General features: G+C 47.5%; 1 protein-coding gene across 1 annotated transcript in view; it reads left to right on the forward strand.

The window, feature by feature from the left end:
- Positions 1-915: 915 nt before the first annotated feature.
- The window catches only part of Osbpl3 (oxysterol binding protein like 3), a 72554-nt gene continuing 56451 nt past the window's right edge, over positions 916-17018 (forward strand). The window contains exons 1-6 of the mRNA XM_051151499.1: positions 916-1015; positions 8869-9008; positions 9160-9213; positions 9993-10106; positions 14946-15113; positions 15624-15747. Of these exons, the coding sequence (XP_051007456.1) occupies positions 916-1015; positions 8869-9008; positions 9160-9213; positions 9993-10106; positions 14946-15113; positions 15624-15747 (700 nt within the window). The remainder of the gene's footprint in view (positions 1016-8868; positions 9009-9159; positions 9214-9992; positions 10107-14945; positions 15114-15623; positions 15748-17018) is intronic.

The following is a 17018-nucleotide window of genomic DNA, read 5'->3' on the forward strand; positions in this document are numbered from 1 at the left end:
GAGTCCAGCCATATTGTTCTCTGTACTGTTCACAGGCCTGGCTGGGTCAAACGTCCTGGCACATCTGACCACAGCGTCTCTGTAGTGGGTTGAATACTGGCCTCTTTTTGTTTTGTTTTGTTTTGTTTTGTGGTTTTTCCAGACAAGGTTTCTCTGTGTAGCCTTGGCTGTCCTGGACTCGCTTTATAGACCAGGCTGGCCTTGAACTTATAGCAATCCGCCTGCCTCTGCCTCTCGAGTGCTGGGATTAAAGGCGTGCGCCACTGCGCCCAGCTGAATACTGACCTCTTAAAAGATAAGTCCACTTTTTTACCCTCATAACCTGTGACTATCGCACTGTTTGGGAAGGGGCCCTTAGAAGATATGGTTCATTTAAGGACCTTGAGGAGGGCAGGGCACCCTTAGTTGTCTAGATGGACCCTAAATGAATAAACAAGAAATCCACATGGGAGAAACCCAGGGGAGGGCACAATGTGAAGATGGAGGCGGAAGTGTCTGTAGCAATAAGGGATAGCAGGGAAGCTGCAGCCTCCAGAGACCAGGGCAGCCCCAAGGTCTCGCTCCAGCCTCCAGAGGGAGCCTGGCTCTGCCTACACTGGGTTTGGGATTTCTGACCCCCAGCATTATTAAACTTTAAAAGTCATAGTGGGGTAGTGTTAGCATAGGTCTTATATTCCTAGCACACAGGAGGCTGAGAGGGAAGCTGCATAAGTTTGAGGGCAGCCCTGGCTGCATAGCAAGACCTCTTCTCAAAATCAAAAACACAGAGAGATTTACTGGTTGGAAATTGAAGTCACTAAGTCTGTGCCCACTTACCAGGATAGCCTCAGGAATTTAATTCTTGCTGCTTAGAGCCCTAGCTCAGGCCCTTAGTCCAAAGGGGCATTGGAGATGGTGCCAGTCTGAGCTCCCGCTATGGCGTGTGAAGTCCTCATTTGGCGCCTGCAGATTGTCATTTCACTTTCCATGTATGCTAGCTCTGAGCGGCATTGCTTGGCGGTGTGTCCTGGCATTTGTAGGTCAGGGCACTAAGTGTTGTAGGAGCTTTGTATATAGAAGGGTTTTTCATTTTAAATGCCTGCAACCCATACCTGTGATTCTAAGTCACATACGCAGTAGTCCCCAAAAGTGCCTCTATTTTGATGACAAACTTCATTAGCTCTTTAAGCACACTGAGATTAAGAGTAGACACCAGCCCATTGCCTTGAGCTTGGACGTGGCTTTTCTTGAGAGCTAACAAGCACTGTCATTGAGTAGGATTGTGGTTTATCTGAGTATGGAGTCTGTTTTTGTTTTTCCTCCAGTACTCAGACACCACAGGGCACTATATGACACAAAAGATGCTTTTTTTTTTTAAACCAAGAGGTTATAAAGATAAGTACAAATAGAATATTTCAAGATAGAAGGAGCACAAATGTCCTGCCTTCTTACTGTTGGCCCCATTCCCATGGGCTCTGGAGGCGCGTTCCCACCCCACCTGAGGGTGGTAAGTCAGCCCAGACTCCCCTGTGGCAGGCTGGCTGCTGCCTTAGAAATGTCGTTTTGAGAAATGAGCTGGAGAAAGAGTACAAAAGGTTTGCGTCCTGGTCCCCCAAAGCATCTCATTTTTGTGACCTCCAAATAATTGACCTTACTTAGAGCCCTCATGGCTTAGGCAAAAGAGCTCAACTTGCCATATTCTCTCTCAAACTGTGTATTTCAAAACAGGTATTCCATGACTCTGGGGGAAAGCCAGTGGTTACGGTGCCTCTGGCTAGGGAAATCGATGTCTTATTTATTGGTGGGGTAGTGGGGGTGGGTGGGGTGGCAGGGGGCTGGGTGTCTCTGAGGAGATTCCACTGAGTCCTGCTGCACTTGAGGATGTTCTTGTCTGTGGGTACTGTCCAGCTACAAGAGTCTGGGTTTGAGCTGCAGATGGTGCCCACAAATGTGTCCCGTTGCTTAGCGCCTTTCAGCCTTGGCCAGGCTACTTTGGCACTTCAGTGCTGATCACCCTCTGTGTGATGAGGGTGGTAACAGTGTGATGGCAGAACTACCATAAGGCACACAGGACACTGCATTGCCTTCACTGCTGTCAGAAACGCCACCATCAGAGCTGGGGACAACCTCCTACCCCACGGCAGGCTGCAGTTGGGCAGAATGGCTATACCTCCTACAAGGCTTGTTTACAGAATAACATTGTAGGGTAAATTAATAAAAAAAAATAATTTTAATAAAAAAAAACATTGTAGGGTAAGAGGAAAGGCAGAGGGGATGTTTTCATAGCTGGTAGGCCTTAATACCACTACAGGAATATTCAGAACTTCCAAATAGATCTGAGGAGCCTAAGAAGTGCTGAAGTAATTGCAGCCATAAATGTTAACTGAGTTATCAGCAGGCTAGAAACAGTCATTGCATCTGTGCTAGATTTTTAAAAATGGTATCTTAATTATAAAAACCACCTGTGGTCAATACAGTTGCAGTAAGCAATTGTCTCTTTTTTGGAAATCCAACATGCTCTCAGGTGGAGCAGTGGGACAGCTGACAGCTGCCTTGGTGTCCGGTGTCCGTCCGCCGACACTGTCACTGCCAGCACTGCCTCTTGCTGAAGGGGCTGGGTGCGTAGACTCCTCCCAGTTCATATGTAAGGTGTCTGTGTTCTGTGGCTGGTCAGGTAATAAGCCTGGGAGCATTTGGGGGCCTGGATTGTCCGGGTATTTACTCTCTCAGCTCTCCACACCTCTATGATGAGAGAGAAAGCCCAGTGCCTGTTGGCGTATGGTGACTGATGGTCCCAAACAGCCTTCAGAGCCAAAGTGGGCTCCTTCTCGAATCTTCAGTCCCGAAGTCAGGTTTGTACCTGAGGCGACTACAGCTGTGTTTCACAGAGTGTGAGTTGCTGTCATTTATTCTGACCTTAGCATCTCTTCTGCCCTCCTGGCCGGTGGTGTTAGCCTCTGATGGAGCACTCCCAGGACTAAGGGGTGCTCTTTTCCTGAGCAGCTGTGTCACTGGGGACTTACTATCAGATGCTCTTCCTGCAGAGCTGGGCTCTAGGGCCTCGTGACTCCTACTCATCCATCCTGGTTTTCCCCTTGGAGTGATGTCCTTGGAGCTCTTCAAGGCAGCCTAGCCTGGTCCTCTGGAAGGGATCCAGCAACAGTGGCCGAAGCTCAGCCCTTCCCCCACAGGGGAACTGAGTTGCGCCTCCACAGGACCTCTCCCTGGTTTTCACTGCATTTGACCTCAGGCACCAGTACTTTTCTTTTTATTGCCCTTTGGCCTGTTGTGCCTGTAAAACCTAGCCGGCGCGCGCGCGCGCACGCACACACACACACACACACACACACACCCACCCACCCACCCTCCAGTTCTTGGTGATTGCAGTCCAAGTACACATTTGGTCTGACATCAAAGCCGTTCTTCTATTCATTGTCAGTCTGCTGACAAGTATTTCCACATGGCCATAGAAAGATCGTGAAAGGTAATGCTGGTGATCTTTAGCCTCTCTTGACAGGTTTTGCATGATCACAAATGCCTTTAAACTCATTAATGACGGGTGTGATTAGCTGCCACATGATTTAATGCTGGACATTGTCCTCCGATTTTTTAGAAACCTGGTAAGCCGCTAACAGACTCATTAGAAAAACCTACTCCCCAGTTTTTCCAGATCTCTCCCCACACCTCTCAGCTGCAGGAAGAATGGAAGTTTTGGTGGCTTCTGTTTCTGACTAGGGTAGCTGAGAACTGGGCATGTGCGAACTGGGCATGTGCGTGCGAGGTGCCTGGGAGCTATGCGGTGTGCGCACAGCTGTGCTGGGGGGAAACAGCGTTGAGTTGCAGTCCCTGCACCCAGCACTATGGAAAAGAACTTGGCCCTCTCCCGAGCACGAATCAATGGCTAGCTGCCTTTCTAACTACAAAGCAGCTTTCTATCTTTGGCACTTTTTAGAAGTTCTGTGAAATAGACCGCATCCAATGCCAGAGGGCTGCCAGACTGACTTTATTTGCGCCTCAGCCTCAGCAGAAGCCCTGAGAAGCCCCAGCCCTGTTTCTTTCTCCATCTCATATTCACGATGACGTTTCAGCCTGATCCATACAGGATGGGGCATTAACCCAGGCATGTTGGGCTCAGTCCGCAGAGTTAGCCATCACAGGACCTTAATCTCCGTGGTAGCTCAAATCTGTCCTGTGCTGTATCTCAGGGGTTCGTTTCACTCAGACCAGCATGTGGAGGGCATCAGGGGCCACTCCCACAGTCCCTTTATCCTGGAACACTAGCATGTCAAAATTATTTTTACACTTGTGTGTGTGTGTGTTTCTGTGTCTCTGCCATGCACACACATGCATTGCCCTGGCACATGTGTGGAGATCGAAGAACAGCTTCCTGGAATCTGTTCTCTCCTTCCATGGCTCAGACTCCTCAGGTTTTCAGGCTGATAGGAACGGCCTTCATCCACTGACCATCTCCCCAGCCTGCTTCTGAAGGCTTTCCTGCCCCCTTCCCCCCTCCCGTGCCCCTCCACCCCTGCCCCCTTCCCAACTCTGAAAAGTAGTTTACTTGAATGCCACACGCTGTGGGCACTCAGGGGCCTCTCCGTACCCTCCCGCTCTCAGACTTGCTCAGCCGATACTTATTGAGGGCACAGGTTATAATGATGGCTCAGAGGTCAAGAGCATTGCCTGCTCTTCCCAAAGGTCCTGAGTTCAATTCCCAGCAACCACATGGCGGCTCACAACCATCTGTAATGAGATATGGTGCCCTCTTCTGGCCTGCAGGTGTTACATGCAAGCAAAACACTGTATATTTAATTAAAAAACAAACAAGCAAAAAAACCAGATTATAATGAACAAGACTATAGTAAGGCAAGGAACCCACATCCTAGATGGACAAGCAGACAATGTCATCGGTTTGTGTTATTACTGCCTCTTTTCAGAAGGTGGGGGGTGCCGAAGGGGATATGCTTCCTTCGGGAAGGAGGGGGTTTGAGGAGAAAGAAAACTTCACCAGAGAAGGGGATTCAGCAGAAGGGCAGACATGGAGGAGCAAACGGGCAAAGGGTCAGCGGCGTTGACATGTGTGGCCTGATCTCTAGACACGCGCTACCCTGTGAGATGGGCAAGCTGGGACCTCTGAGCAGACCCAGCGCTTCTCAGCTCTTTCTGGGGAGAGGGGAACCAGTCCCAGGACTCACCCACCACTGTCTCCTTATCCGTCAGGATTGTTTTCCGTGTTCACCATTGGAATTCACACATCTAAAGCAGAGGAGAAAATAGCATTTTACAATGAGGGAATCATCATCATCCTCATCATCATCTCATAGGCCATGCCACGAGGTGGCAGCTATACATCAGAAAATTTATCTAATTTCTTCCACGTTTTTTACATTTGAAAAAGTAAGAACCCCACCCTGGTGGTGGCGCACGCCTTTAATCTCAGCACTTAAGAGGCAGAGGCAGGTGGCTCTCTGTGAGTTTGAGGCCAGCCTGGTCTACAGAGTGAGTTCTGGGACAGCCAAGGCTAAAACAGAGAAACCCTGTCTCAAAAAGAAACAAAACAAAACAAAAAAGAGGAAGAAGAATCCTAATGATCATGACTTTGAAAGGTTAAGCCTGGTAATCCGTGTGTGTCAGCTCACTATGTGTAGACTGTGGTACCAGCCACTGTAATGGTTTCTCTGACTCTTTCTGTGCATTTATTAGCATCTATTATGGACTGTTTTAGGTCAGGGACCTGACAGCAGGCTCCATCCTTTTGTGGTGTTGTCACATTATCCATTCACATATTTCAGACGCCCCTACTTGTTAGGATTTCTGGGGTCAGGTGGCATATTGTGTGAACTATGGCTGCAACTTCGCCTCTTTTTTTTTTTTTTTCCGTTTTTCTTTTTTTTGGGGGGTGGGGTGCGGGGGTGAGCCAGCTACCTGGTATCATTTACTTGATTCCATGTTGATCTGTTTTCCTGGCTGGAGACTGTAACAAATAACAAAGAGTTCTCTTAATGGCTACCATGTACACACTGCTCTGCTGGAGTCGTATACAAGTCGCAGAAGGTGGTCTCAGTGGAAGTTTGGGAAGAAAACACCAAAGCACTGGGGCCCAAATGAGAAAGCAACAACTTATGAGTTACAACTAAGTTGCAGACTTCCTGGTAATGCACAGCGAGTCCTTTACTGCTGAGGAGACTCTAGGACTGAGCTAGGCTGTACCCCGGCCGGCCTTGTCTGGTCAAGTGACATCAAGCAGGTCTTTATCTGTGAGGATGTGTCACAGTACTTGCAGAATCTTTCTGCATATAGGACACTCTTGTCATTGTGCAAGGCTGAGGATTCAGCGGGCTTCTCATTGTCCCATCTCACTGTCTCATTGTCCTTTCGCTTGAAGCTGAGACGCAAGAGACTTTGTCCCCAAACTGTTAATCACCAGCGCTCCAGGATCCCCAGGCTCAGAAGGAACAGCCTCAGAGCCAGAGCTTGCTTCTTAGGTGTCACCTGCTGGCTCAGTGGTGACTTTGGAAGAAGCAAAAGGCAGCACCTGAGTCTTTTCTCTCAAGCCAAGGAGAGCCTCCCCTTCCTTCATGGAGTAAATGTGGCTTTTCTGCCTGCCAGCACTTTCAAGTTCTTAACCTAGGAAGATGAAACTGACAAAAACAGATGACATTTAGCAGGAGGGGGAAAAAAGAATCATAAACCCTTCCTTGCTGTTGACAATGGCAAGCGAACCTACTCTAACCCCCATCCCTCATGCTGCCTCTTGAGGAGTAAACCATGTCTCTACAGTTCAGGAGCACCTCTGTTCTAACCTGAGTCAGAAAAGCCACTTTTGTAATTCAATTCTTCTTTCCCCTTCAGCTGCAGGTAAGACCATATTTACTCCCCCCCCCCCCCCCCCCCCCCCAGTTTGGAAAGGATGCAGTACATTCTTCCAGCATTTGCACTGAGTGCAGCTGAAGGGGGCGTTAGCGCTCTGCAGGTTGCCTTCCGCTTGGGAATCTGCAGACAACTCCAAAAGGCTGAACCATTGGAGTGCTTTCCAGAGAGCTGGGCCTTGGATTTCCATGTGATGATTCCACACACGCCCATCTTTCACAAATAGGGGTCTGTTGTTTCTCATTTGGAAACAGTCCTTTGGCCTAGGGCCACCGGGTACACTTCAAATTCCAGGAATACGGAGTCTGTAACTCTTTTTTTTCTCCCAAAACTGGAGTTATTTATCAGGTGCCTGCTGTTCACAAGGCAGGAGGAAATATGAAGTACACCAGGTAATGAAGCCTCAAGCATGTTACGGTGAGCTAGGGGGAGTCACTGGTGAGAAAGGCAGAACACAGGTGTGATGGAGTTGGGAGGACGAAGGAACGCTTTTCTCAGAAAGGGGGGGCGTTATATCAGGGCCTTAGAGATTCACAACATTTAAACAGGTAAACACAGTTCCGAGAAGTGGCTTTCCAAGCCAGGGCAAATGAGTGCAGGATCTCCGTGTGTTCCGTGAAGGGCAGTGTGCTGATCACTGCTGAATACACGGGCTCCAGTTATTGTCCAGGTGTAACTGAATGGCTGGGCAGCTGGTGGTTCCTCTAACAGAGCCTCATTCACCTGGCCAAAAGCTTTCCCTAAGTTAAACACTGAATATTCCACCCCCCTCTCCTGCATGCCTTTTTTTTTTTTTTTTAAACCTTTGAAGTAATCTCTTTTGTAACTCCAAATTCTGATATCTCAAGAATGGTTTTTTTTTTTTTTTAAATCAGAGCTGTCTTTATTTTTATTTATTTATTTACTTACTTATTTTGGTTTTTCGAGACAGGGTTTCTCTGTGTAGCCTTGGCTGTCCTGGACTGGATTTGTAAACCAGGCTGGCCTCAAACTCAGAGATCAGCTTGCCTCTGTCTTCCCAAGTGCTAGGATTACAGGGATGCTCCAGCATGCCTGGCTTGGCTGTGTCTTTATCTCCGTTCACAGTGAAAAGGGCTCAGGTAGAAGGCAGATCATCAGAGGAGCTCCGTTGCTATGTAGGGAAGGATCCTGTTTCTAGAGACGATGCTCTGAGCTTTGGGAAGCATGGCAAAGAGCCCTTTGTGACCTCTACCTGCCCTGTGCCCTGGAGCTGGTCCAGGCTTACCGTGGTGTCCAGGTACTGCCTTCTGATTGTACCATCTGCCCAGGGCTTGGAGCTTTGACTCAAAGCCAGAGTGTGCACATGAGATCTTCTCCAGAATCATTCATACACACACACACACACACACACACACACACACGAATGTCCGTGTAATGTATGTCACAGGCATATAGTACCAACGGAAGCCAGAAGGGTCGAGATGGGAGGGCAGGCCCTCTGGAGCTGGAGTTGCAGGCTGTTGTGAGCCACCTGATGTGGCTTCTGGGATGAGAGGCCAGGTCCTCTGGCAGGGCTGCGGGTGCTCTGAACTGTGGCGCCATCTCTCTAGCCACACTTTCCCACCATTCTCTCTACCCCCTCCTTCACATGTGCATGGACACAGCTTCATCCTGGCATGTGTGCTGGTTAACATTGAGACTTAGGTCTGCCGACTGAACGGTAATTGCCTGATGACATCAAAGGGAACAGAAATAGAATTTATAGTGAGATCTTTCCCTTCAGCTGGGCTGTCAAGGTTCAAAGATTGCGGGGGGGGGGGGGGGGGGTAGAGAAGGTGGGGGGAGGGGTCCCCCTACCTCAAGAAAGCTTTATAAAAGAAAAGAAAAACCAATTTGATGCCACTAAACCATAGCACTGAATCTATAAAGTCCAAGGAACGTTTGAGAATTAAGTGTAAATTTCTTCTTCCTATCAAATGCAGCCAGGCTCTCTATCTGGGATGGGTCTTCAGTGGCTTGCAGCTTAACGTTACTGTCCTTTGAAGGCCTGACCTTTAGCTTGGTCTCTCTCATTGGAACAGGACAGCTGGGAAGTCGTGGAAGGATTGAGGGGAGAGATGACTTACACCCAGGAGCCGCCTGTGCAGAAAGGATTTTTGTTGAAAAAGAGGAAATGGCCCTTAAAGGGCTGGCATAAGGTAAGATGTCAGCATTGGCTGCAACTTTGTGGGCACACACTCCATCTGAGTCTGTGGCAAGTTCTGAGCACTTATATCTTCTCTGAAGCTGGAGACCAGGGGAGGGGTGTTAGCACATACGTCTTGCTAAGTTCTCTTTGCTTCCACACAGAGATTCTTCTGCCTGGAAAAGGGAATCTTGAAATACGCCAAGAGCCAAACTGACGTAAGTCTTCTTCTTAGCCCAGCATGCTATTGGAAGAACTGTGCAGGGTGTGTGAGGTCAGCCTAGAGCCATGGTGCCCTGTGGGTAATGGCGTTCCAGGTAGCCCAGAGCCCCCTCTCTACCCACTCTGACCCCTGCTGTCTTAGCTTTAGATCTAGGTGGGATCCGTAGGTATGCTCTGGGTCTGGCTAATTAATGGGAGCAGAGCATGGGGCAAGTGTGCTTCCCCCTGTCAAGGTGACTGCGGGCCTTGATGGAGAAAGACGCGGCTAAGATGGACTTCCTCTTGGAGTTAACCTTAGGAGGCTGGCCTGGAGGGGTTCTGTGTGCCCAGCAGACCCGCCTCATAGGGTGCCTCTCTCCTCTTTCTTCGCCCCTCTAGCCCTCCTTTGTTTCTTGTCTATACGCCTCCTTTTATGTCTGCACTTGGATATAAGTGTAGGCAACAAACATTATTCCAGGAGAAGGTAATGGCTCTTGGCATAGCCTGGGAGTCGACTCATGGCGTTCTCTCTCATCTCCTCGCCTTCTGGCTATGGAACCTCATTATTTAGCTTTCTGTCCTTCAGACCCCTCCACCGTGAAATGAGGCAGGTGCCTCTCCCTTTCAGGAAACGAACGCAGGCCGTGAGCATCTCATGACTGGGCTCTGTCAGTCGTGGTGTCCGGGTTCACCATGGGTGGATGTACAAGATGAGGCGGTGGGAGGGGACCAGAGAGGATGCTACAATCCCCTTGACTCCCATGACTCTCAAATAGCCCTCGCTGTGCTTCTGTAGATCGAGAGAGAGAAGCTGCATGGATGCATCGACGTGGGCCTCTCGGTGATGTCTGTGAAGAAGTCCTCGAAGTGTATAGACCTCGACACTGAGGAACACATCTACCACCTGAAGGTGAGGCTCCTACCACGCAGCCACCACCAGGGCCTCTGTTGGTTGAGGAGTTGTCTGAGGTCTTGCTCTCTTGCCCACTCTGCCTTCAAACGCCTGGGCTACAGGAGTCTGCAGCTCTTGCTTCCTCAGGAGCCAGGGCTGTGGGCTCCACTCTCCCAGCCTGGTTGTGCAGAGGCCTGTTTACAGAGATGGGACTGTCTGTTGCCATGCTGCTGGTGATGGCTGTCGGACATCCGTTCAACATGTGGGCAGCTTCCGTCACCAAGTGTCCCTAAAGGGATCCTATTGATGTTAGTTAGGGCCAGTTTTTTTCTTGGTTATATCAGGCTGTCGCTTGTACTGCTCAAAGAGTTTTAACATCTTTGTCACCACTCCCCAAATGTCACCACTCCTCCCCAGTGACAGTAACCAATTAGCAAAAGCACCTTCATGTGCCCCTCCCCTAGGCTGTGAGTCTATAGTATAAAACCATTGACCCTATATTAAAATATGGTCTCTGAGGTATAATATTCACCATGTGGAAGCGTGACTTAGGACTTTAGCCAATTTCATAAAGACTGTGTTAAAAATTAGAATGGCAATTTCTCCTAAAGTGGACGTTCGCGAATCTTAAGGCTCAAAGCTTCTCATCCTTCGTCCTTCTCCTAAAGGTGGGTGATGTCATGAAAGCTTCTAGCACGAAGTGAGGGCAGTGTCAGCTGTTCCATGACTACTTACTAGCTGTTAAACTTTGATCAGTCATCTAATTCTTTAAAAAAAAAATCTTGTTTTGTTTTTGTTTTTATTTCAACACACATGCACACACACACACACATGGAGAGAGTGATTCCAATGCTCATTTTGCACAGCTGTGTATTTAAGATTTGTTGTGATTCCTTGGGGGTCAGTGAGTTTAGTAAGTTAAATTACTTTTTGTGATGATCAGGCAATGCCTGATGGTTGGAGATAAATAGAGAACTACTTAGGCACGGTAGCTTGACATTTAGGGAGTGGAGCTGAGGGTAGGGAAAACCCTGGTCATCCTGTCCTCACCTGCCTCTGCCCTCTCCTAGTGTGTGTCTCCTATCTGTCCCCCTAACCTGACCCTGCACTCCAGGTGATTGCAGTGTGCAAAGCAGTCCCTCTGACACTGTGGGCCAATGTTGGGGGACTGTCCCAGGTGTTAACAGCCTCCACCCTCTGCTCTCCAGCGGTGTTTCTAATGGTAACAGCCCACACTGTTACCAAGTGTTTCCTGGAGGAGGAAGAGTCCCAAGTGAAATAACTGGCACAGTTACAGAGGGAAAACCTTTAGTCAGCCTGCCTCACCGGCAGCCCAGCAGTGCTTAATCTCCACTGGACGAGGAGAGTGGACATTGTTTGTTGGTCTTGTGACTCTTCGTTCTGTGTTTTCATGCTGTCAGGAGATACTGCGTCCTTGCTTATCCACAGTACGGGTTAGCAGAATGAAGAATTTGTTTCTGCTATTAAAGACTAAGACTGTCTTAAGAGATATTAGACTTGATACCGTGAGACAGAGCGATTCACTGTAAATCCTGCTTGGTTTCTCATTATGCCTGAGCACTAACTGACTTGTAGTGTAGGCGACTGTTGTTAGTTGAAGTCTCCTAGTACCCCTCCTTTCCCTCACCTCCCCTAGCCACAAGGCCTTGCTGTATAAGCCCAGCCTGGCCTTGAACTCACAAACCTCTGAAGTGCTGAGATTGTGGTTATGCACCACCACACCTGGCTTGGTTCTCTCTTCCATTTATGCCTGAGGAGTCTGGGCAGAAGAGCAGTTAAGAAACCTCCCAGCCACCTCAGGGCCTATGACAGAACTGTAGTTAGTTTTTTAATAAAGTGCTTTGTTCCTCTTCTTATTTAACCAATTAAAAAAAAAAAATGAGTCGAGATGAACACTTGGGCGCTGGCTTTTTAGGGCTTTGGGGAGCAGATCAGTGCAAGGATGACACAAGATTCTTAGAAAGTTCATCTAACCACATCTGGGAAATGAAATCCAGTCAGGAGCTCCCGATGCAGAGGAGACGAATAGATGTCTGTCTGTCTGTCCTGCAGACATGTGCTAAGGAGGAGCCTTGATCTTCATGTACCTCTAAGCAACATAAAGTCACGTTCCCCATTTCTCTGAGGGCTGCTACCACTGTCTGTCTGTCTGTCTGTCTGTCTGCACACCCTCCTTCCCCGCTGCAGCCTTGGTCAGGATCATCACAGCACTGGCCTGGCAGGCCACTGACCTACCCGGCATATTTTTCTGTAATTTAAAATTACAGCTTCTCTCATCTAGAGTCCCAATAGGATGTCCTCCCCTCTGTCCCAGTTTCCTGGTAAGTGAAGGCTTTGGTGGGACATGCCCCTTGGGCTAGTATGCAGATATAAGTGAGTATATACCATTTGATTCTTTCTGCTTCTGGGTTAACTCACTCATTATGATCATTTCTAGCTCAATCCATTTATCCACAAATTTCGGGAATTCCTTGTTTTTAATAGCTGAGTAGTATTCCATAGTGTATATTTACCACAGTTTCTTTATCCATTCTTCTACTGAGGGACACTTAGGCTGTTTCCATGATCTGGCTATTATGAATAAGGCTGCTATGAACATGGTTGAGCAAATTTTCTTGTTGTAAGCTGGAGCATCTTCTGGGTATATTCCAAGGAGTGGAATAGCTGGGTCTTGAGGAAGCCCTATTCCCATTTTTCTGAGATAGCACCAGATAGATTTCCAAAGTGGCTGTATTAGTTTGCATTCCCACCAGCAATGAAGGAGTGTTCCTCTCCCCCCACATCCTCGCCAGATGAGAGAAGCATGGGAGAATAGCAAAGTAGAAGGATCCAGAGGGTCCTAGAAACCTACAAGTAGAACATTATGATAGGCAGATTTGGGCCCAGGGGTCCCGTTCAAACTAAGGCACCAGCCAAGGACAATATAGGCGGTAAACTTTAAACCCCTACTCAGATCTAGCCAATGGTCAGAACAGTCTCCACACTTGAGTGGAGAGTGGGATATGACTTTCTCACGTACTCTGGTGCCTCATATTTGACCATGTCCCCTGGAGGGGAAGACCTGGTGGCACTCAGAGGAAGGACAGCAGGTTACCGAGAAGAGACTTGATACCCTATGAGCATATATAGGGGGAGGTAATCCCCCTCAGGAACAGTCATGGGGAGGGGAATAAGGGGGAAAGGGGAGGGAGGGAAGAATGGGAGGACACAAGGGATGGGATAACCATTGAGATGTAACAAGAATAAATTAATAATAAAAAATAAATAAATAAATAAAAATAATAAACAAAAATAAAATAAAATTACAGCTTCATGAGGCTATATCCTAATGTATAGGTATCTCATTTTTCACTTTGAAATTAAGACTATTTCATGGGGCTGGAGAGATGGCTCAGAGGTTAAGAGCACTGTCTGTTCTTCCAAAGGTCCTGAGTTCAATTCCCAGCAACCACAGGGTGGCTCAAAACCATCTACAATGAGATCTGATGCCCTCTTCTGGGATGCAGTACACATGAAGGCAGAACACTGTATAAATAAATAAATAAATAAATAAATAAATAAATAAATAAATAAATAAATAAAAAGAAATTAAGACTATTTCTTATATACAGAAATACTGGCTTAAGAAATGTCTGTAGTATAGAAGTGATTGCTCTGTCTCAATGTTCACTTTTTGTGAACATTTGGACTGTTTCTTGGTGAAAATTATTACTTATAGCAGGCATGGTGTTATGCCCATAATCCTAGCATTCTGGTAGTTAATACAGAAGGATTTTCATAAGTTCAAGTCCAGCCTGGTTACATAGCAAGTTTGAGGCCAGTCTGGGCTACGTAGCAATATATTGTCTTAAATAAATACATAAAAATTGCCAATTAAAAATATTCTTTCTAGAAAGTAGATATTTATATTTCCTCATCTATGGAGAGAATAGGTAAATATCTGAATAAGAATAAGAATAATAGTAATAATAATAAAAGGGGCTGGAGAGATGGCTCAGAGGTTAAGAGCACTGACTGCTCTTCCACAGGTCCTGAGCTCAATTCCCAGCAACCACATGGTGGCTCACAACCATCTATAATGTGATCTGATGCCCTCTTCTGGCATGCAGGTAGAGAACTCTATACATATTAATAAATAAATCTAAAAAAAAAAATAATAGCAACAATACTCTGCAATGCTTTGTTAGATATTTTTTCTTTTTCTGAAGCCGGCAAAACTGTTCTTTCAGTTAACTGGCATGTGTGTTAGCAGCTGCTTCCAGCCATGCATGGACACAGGCCAGCATTTCAGTTCAGACCGGTTCACAGCGTCTGAACTACAAGCTGTGTAACCGAAGAACAGAACTGAATCGTTCAGCTGGGGGTGGGCAAGTCTTGGGCTAGAGAACCTGGAGATGTTTTAAGAGACAAATACAGGTTTCAGTTTATTTGCTGTTTAGTAAAGCCGGCCCTGCTTGCATTCTTAAAAGTCACGTGACAGCTAGAGCACCTCAAAGGAAACATAACTACATGTTCTATGACGATCCCTCCTCCCTCAAATGTTCTCCAAGGCCATGTAAATGGAAACCAAGGCAGTAATGAGATTATTATTTCTTCTTCTTCTTCTTCTTCTTCTTCTTCTTCTTCTTCTTCTTCTTCTTCTTCTTCTTCTTCCTCTTCCTCTTCCTCTTCCTCTTCCTCCTCCTCCTCCTCCTCCTCCTCCTCCTCCTCCTCCTCTTCTTCTTCTCATGCACCGGCTCAAAAAAGAGCAGGTCACAGGTGGCCTTGTTTTGATGACTACTTGGTCCTTTCTTAGCAAGGGACTCTCTTTTACATCTCTCAAATCAACCCCTGTAGGTGAAGTCAGAGGAAGTATTTGACGAGTGGGTATCCAAGCTCCGTCACCACAGGATGTACCGACAGAATGAGATCGCCATGTTCCCCCGGGACGTCAATCACTTCTTCCCGGGGTCTTCCGTCACAGATTCTGCCCCAGGAGCGTTCGACTCTGTCTCCAGCAGGAAGGTAACGATTGCGTTGCCAGTAACGGGTCTGGGGGACCAGAGAGGTCCATACTGGGAGTGAGGCTGAGGGAAGGTTTGTGCGTGGAGCATGGTAAGTTGGGGTGGTATTCACTTAGTCAAGTCATATCCAGGGTACAGCTAGCATGGAGCTCACGTAAGGAGCCATCTGAGATTCCTGAAGGCTTAGGCTTTCTCTCAGCCACATTGACTTAGGTTTTCCTGCCTGCTGTCGAATGCAGCTAAGCATACGTACAGCCACGCAGGATTGCAGACTCTCTCCCAACATGTCTTTACTGTGGCATCCCTATTATAAGGACTGCTACCTAAGGGCATGTAGCATGGTGTGGCTTAGCAGGGGGCAATAGCCAGAGGTATTGGAGCTTCCTGTGGGGTGTTTTGCTAGAAGCTGCTTCCTGTTCGGGACCAGCTCACCCTGTCATCCTTTGCCGTAGGAGCTGTCCTTGCCAGGCTCTGGTTCACTTTCTAACCTGCTCTTGTCATCCATGAACAGCGTAGCAGTCTGTCGAAGCAGAATTCATTTCCAGCTGGAAGCAGTTTGTCATTTTCTTGTGGCAGTGACACACGAGTTCCATTCTGGCTACAGTCTTCAGAGGACATGGAAAAATGCTCAAAAGGTAGAGCAATTTGACTCTTCTGTTTCTTTCCTTTTGTTACGGCTCTGAGGTGATGCTTGCTTGGTACTACCTTCATGGTGCATTTGTGTCCCTGCTGTCACACATCTCTGTTCCATCTCTCACTTTAGTAATGAAGGTCTCATCATTATTAGCCAACATGCTTGCCCCACAGAGCTCAGTGTGTTCACTAGACTTCCTTGTCTGGTCCTGGGATGGATGCATGGATTCCTCCTGGAGCCATAAATCATGTCTCCATGTGTGGGAACTGTTAGTTCACTCACAATCTTTCAAATGAAAAAAAAAAAAAAAAAAAAGACTCTGCTGCCCACCCAAGATAAAGAATCAGTTCCCAAAGGGAGTAAGTGGCCAGGTAGAAAGCCCCAGTGGAAGCATTCGCCACCCTGGATGTGCACTGGAATCAAGATTTTATATTATTTTTCAATATGTATATATGGGGTGTGGGGATGGCATGGGGTGTATGTGCATGTAAGTGCAGGTACCCACAGAGGCCAGCAGAGGGCATCATGTCCCATGGAACTGCTCAATGTGGGTGAAGTTGGATTCTCTGGACGAACAGTATATACTCTAACCTAACGACTGAACCATCTGCGCCTTTAAAGTGCCTGTGCCTATTCCTCTGTCCTAGATGTACTGTTTAAATTAGTCAGGGGTGTGGCCTGTTCACCACAGTCCCAACGCTCCTTGAGTGACTGACAAGGAGGCAGGACTGATTGCTTCTGCCCAAGGCAACTCGGTGTTCTCAACCTTACTTAGCTCACGTCAGACATATCTCCAGTGGGGTAGGGAGTTCATGTTTAATTGTCTAAAGTGAGGCCTGGAGTTTATGGGGTTTAAAATGTTTGGATTAAAAGTCTGAGTAAAAGGAAGTTGAGAACAGGATATCTCGGTTTATAAAGTACTTGCCGTGCAAGCATAGGGGTCTGGGTTTTATGCTCAGAACCCACAAGCAGGGTCACATGAGGTAGTGTGCACTTGGAATCCCAGCCCTGGGGGAGAGGAGATAAGTACATCTCTGGGGCTAGGCAAGCTTAGACTACCTGCAAGCCTCTGGCCAGTGAGAGACCTTTTCTTGAAAAACAAAGTGGATATAGCTCCTGGTGAAGACCAGAGGGTGGTGCCTTTTGGGATGGGGACACACACACACACACACACACACACACACACACACACACACACACACACACACAGAGGGGGGGCGGAATACACAGACATATACATACACAGACGCAGACACAAATATACACAGACAT

Source organism: Acomys russatus, chromosome 10 (genome assembly GCF_903995435.1).
Source record: "Acomys russatus chromosome 10, mAcoRus1.1, whole genome shotgun sequence".
NCBI lineage: Eukaryota > Metazoa > Chordata > Mammalia > Rodentia > Muridae > Acomys > Acomys russatus.